Source organism: Sardina pilchardus, chromosome 5 (genome assembly GCF_963854185.1).
Source record: "Sardina pilchardus chromosome 5, fSarPil1.1, whole genome shotgun sequence".
Taxonomy (NCBI): Eukaryota; Metazoa; Chordata; class Actinopteri; order Clupeiformes; family Clupeidae; genus Sardina; species Sardina pilchardus.
Window position 1 is genome coordinate 4,109,881 of NC_084998.1, and position 3,187 is coordinate 4,113,067.

At 36.3% G+C, this 3,187-nt stretch overlaps 1 protein-coding gene across 2 annotated transcripts in view; it reads right to left on the reverse strand.

Annotated features, from left to right (window-relative positions):
- Nucleotides 1-913: 913 nt before the first annotated feature.
- Nucleotides 914-3,187, reverse strand: part of myo1ca (myosin Ic, paralog a) — a 41,917-nt gene continuing 39,643 nt past the window's right edge. For both annotated transcript variants that reach the window (XM_062536005.1, XM_062536004.1), the window contains 2 exons: nt 2,521-2,620; nt 914-2,151 (listed from right to left, as the gene is read on the reverse strand). In XM_062536005.1, coding sequence (XP_062391989.1) covers nt 2,119-2,151; nt 2,521-2,620 — 133 coding nt within the window. In that variant the 3' untranslated portion in view covers nt 914-2,118. The remainder of the gene's footprint in view (nt 2,152-2,520; nt 2,621-3,187) is intronic.

The following is a 3,187-nucleotide window of genomic DNA, read 5'->3' on the forward strand; positions in this document are numbered from 1 at the left end:
GAACTTCCTCAAAGTCAAACAGGAGGCCCAGTAAGCCGACAAAGCTGCAGAATGACAAGTGATTGAATGTTTTTTTTTTTAATACTTTTCTATTTATTATTGGATGTATGTACGCAACCTCAGGAATCTATTTTTTTTACAGAAATGGATGTGTTTTTTACAGTGTTATTATTATTATTTTATAATTATTGTTATTATTATTACTGGATCATATTTATTTGGTTTGACATCATTGTTGAAAGTACTTTGAAAAGGTGTTTGACAAAAGCCTTAGGCAGCTAAAGTGCATTCATCTTTAGGGACATGCACAACTTTCACCTTGAATAAAACCACAATTACCTCGACATAGGGAAAACAGATCTGCATAGATGCTTTTTGTGCCATGTAAGTAAATCCCTTTCCTAGCCTGTTTTAATGTTGATATCTATTTTTTTTTTATATAGCTAACCTCACCAAACCTAGCATTGTATTTCAAGTTACAGAAAGCAAAAGTATTTATTGGGTGTAAATTCCATTTGTGTGAGATTCAAAACTTCTTCAATGCCAATGATTGCACAAAAAAAAAAAAAGTGTTGGGTTAAACCCAAAGTGGAGATGTTGAGAAGAGTGTTTCTGGATCTTGGTTTGTGCCCACATGTCCCCGGCTCACCCGATTGGTATTTCCCGTCGCTATGACCACCATGCAAGCCATTAGCATCTGGATGTGTCCCAGCTGTTCAACATCCTCTTTCCCAGCAGATTCTTCCCCTGTACTTTCCATAGCGTATTTATTTTTTTATACTGTATTTATATCTATTATCAGTATTTATTATTATGTATTATTTAATCACATAGTTGTTGTTTTTTAAATATATATGCATATATTGCAATGAGAGACTTTGAGAGAGAACAGTGAGAAATTATTCAGACATACTGTTTTTTCAATCAACATTTATTTATTGCTGTTTGTTTTTTGGTTACTCTGTTAAAAGTATTGTTACAGTATCATTTATCTTCGTCATTTTGTTTACATTACCAAAAAAAAAAAAAAAAGTGATTCATATGAAATGTGACCCACTGCTGTAAGTGACTCAATAAAGACTCACAAGGAAGCCTATGAACTTGTCTTAACTTGTCTGGACTTGCCTTTTAAATCCAAATGGGTAAAATGAGGTCACTGAAGTAAATATGACATCTAACAGAGAAAAGGTGTTATACCATTTGAACATTCAGGTTTCAGTAATACTTCATATTTCTAAAACATTTACAGTGAAAGACATGAGGATTTGATGTGAAATGTTTTCAGGCGTATTTTGTAACAAATGATTAAGACTAAAGCATCAGCGGGAGTAAACAGTTTTTGGGAACATTGAAATAAATGGCATTGTGTTTGCAATTACATTAGTAATCATCCTTATTTGGTAAGTAAGATTGTTTGAAAATGAAATGAAGAACATTAACACAAAGAAACTTGTTATGCAATCAAACATTTTAAACTCTAACCTCATAACATCTCATGATTCCATACTGTGGACTTACAGGGCTTTGTTTCCAAACAACTGTGCTATGGTATTACAGCCATCTTTAGATGATCCATTGTTGTTGATCCAACTTTTAAGAAATGCCATCATCATCATCATCATCATCATCATCATCATCATCATCATCAATTGGTCGATCTTTTTAAAACCTTAACCAGAAAGTGTGATCGAACACCACCAAAACAAATGTGAAAAAAAAAAAAAATCATGTCCTGCTCTTTGGAGTGTGTTGGTGCAATGGCAAATACTGTAAAATAAAGGTTACATTTGTTAGGTGGTCACACTCCTCATGAGTCTTTTCAAGTTATACATTCAGTGGTTATGTAATTTTAGTGTTTTGATTGTTTTACTGAAAATAAAGCAAAGCAAATGAGATTAGATGAGATTTTGTATTAAATTAAGAAGTGATGCTTAACTGAAGCCAAGTGCATTTTATGGATGTGTAAAATTTCACAATAAAAAAAATCAAACAAAAAAATAAAATGTGGCTTTGTGCTTGTGATTGGCTAAAGCAGGTTATCTTCCTGTAAAATCATTGGTCCACTATTACTGATCACCGCAAGCTGGCATTAGCTGATCTTCATCCTCCTCCTCATCATCATTTTGGAGCTGGGTTGAGGCGAGGGGCCGTCTAGAACACACAACACACTAATTGTTTAGAAAGCAACAACTTTTTCAAACAGAACAATATTACCCTGAAATATTCAAATATGTAGATCTCTTGACAGAATCTCCCTCATCTTAGTAATCACCACCTTGCAGAAGTCTTCCAACTCTCAACACTACACTTAGATGAATACACAAGATTATGTGGGCCTACACTAAACAAAATTCAATGTAGGCAAAAGCAACAACCGATAACACTTAGGATTCCCTATATGAACTGTAACCAAGTAGGTAGTCCAGATAGTTCCAAATGGTATCTATATATTTTATTTGAGTGTAATTACAAGACATATTTGGCCTCTTTTCAGCCTGCCACATGCATAGTTCAACTCACCACGGCCAAGTGTCCACCTTTGGTCTTGACCACCCTGAGCTCTGCTCCGCACGTGAAGTCAATCACGCCCTCCTTTCCTCGGGCCACAGCAAACTTAATACTGACGGCAGGAGAAAAGCAACATGTTGGAGAGAGGTTGTACAGTACGTAGGCGAGAGAGAAGAGAGTGAGAGAGAAAAGGAAAAGGAAAAGATGAAGTGAAACAACGGGAGCAAGACAGAGAGAGAGAGAGAGAGACAGAGAAAATGAGAGAGTGACTTCACGTGAGAGTGAGAGGAAGACAGACAGTAAAAAAGTACAGCACAAGAGTGACGAAGACGGAGAGAGTAAAGATGGAGAGACATGGTACACAGAGAGAAAGACAGGAGGAGCGAGAGAGAAACTGAGGCATTGACCTCTGAAGTTCGCCAACAAAAAAAGCTACCATCTTTGCCCAAAAAAGGAGATCCGGTATCTTGAGATTTTTTCTATGGGAAAATAACATGGGGATTTTGAATTAACGCACCTGTTAAACTCGCGCGGGGATGATGACATTGGAAATGCAGACGTTTTTCGCTACAAAGTTTTGTCCACTGCCGTCTGGTGCATACTGTGATCTTCGGTAGGTGAAGACGGCACACTTTGATCTTTGCTACCCCAGAGCTAACTTACAATGCAACTTACCATT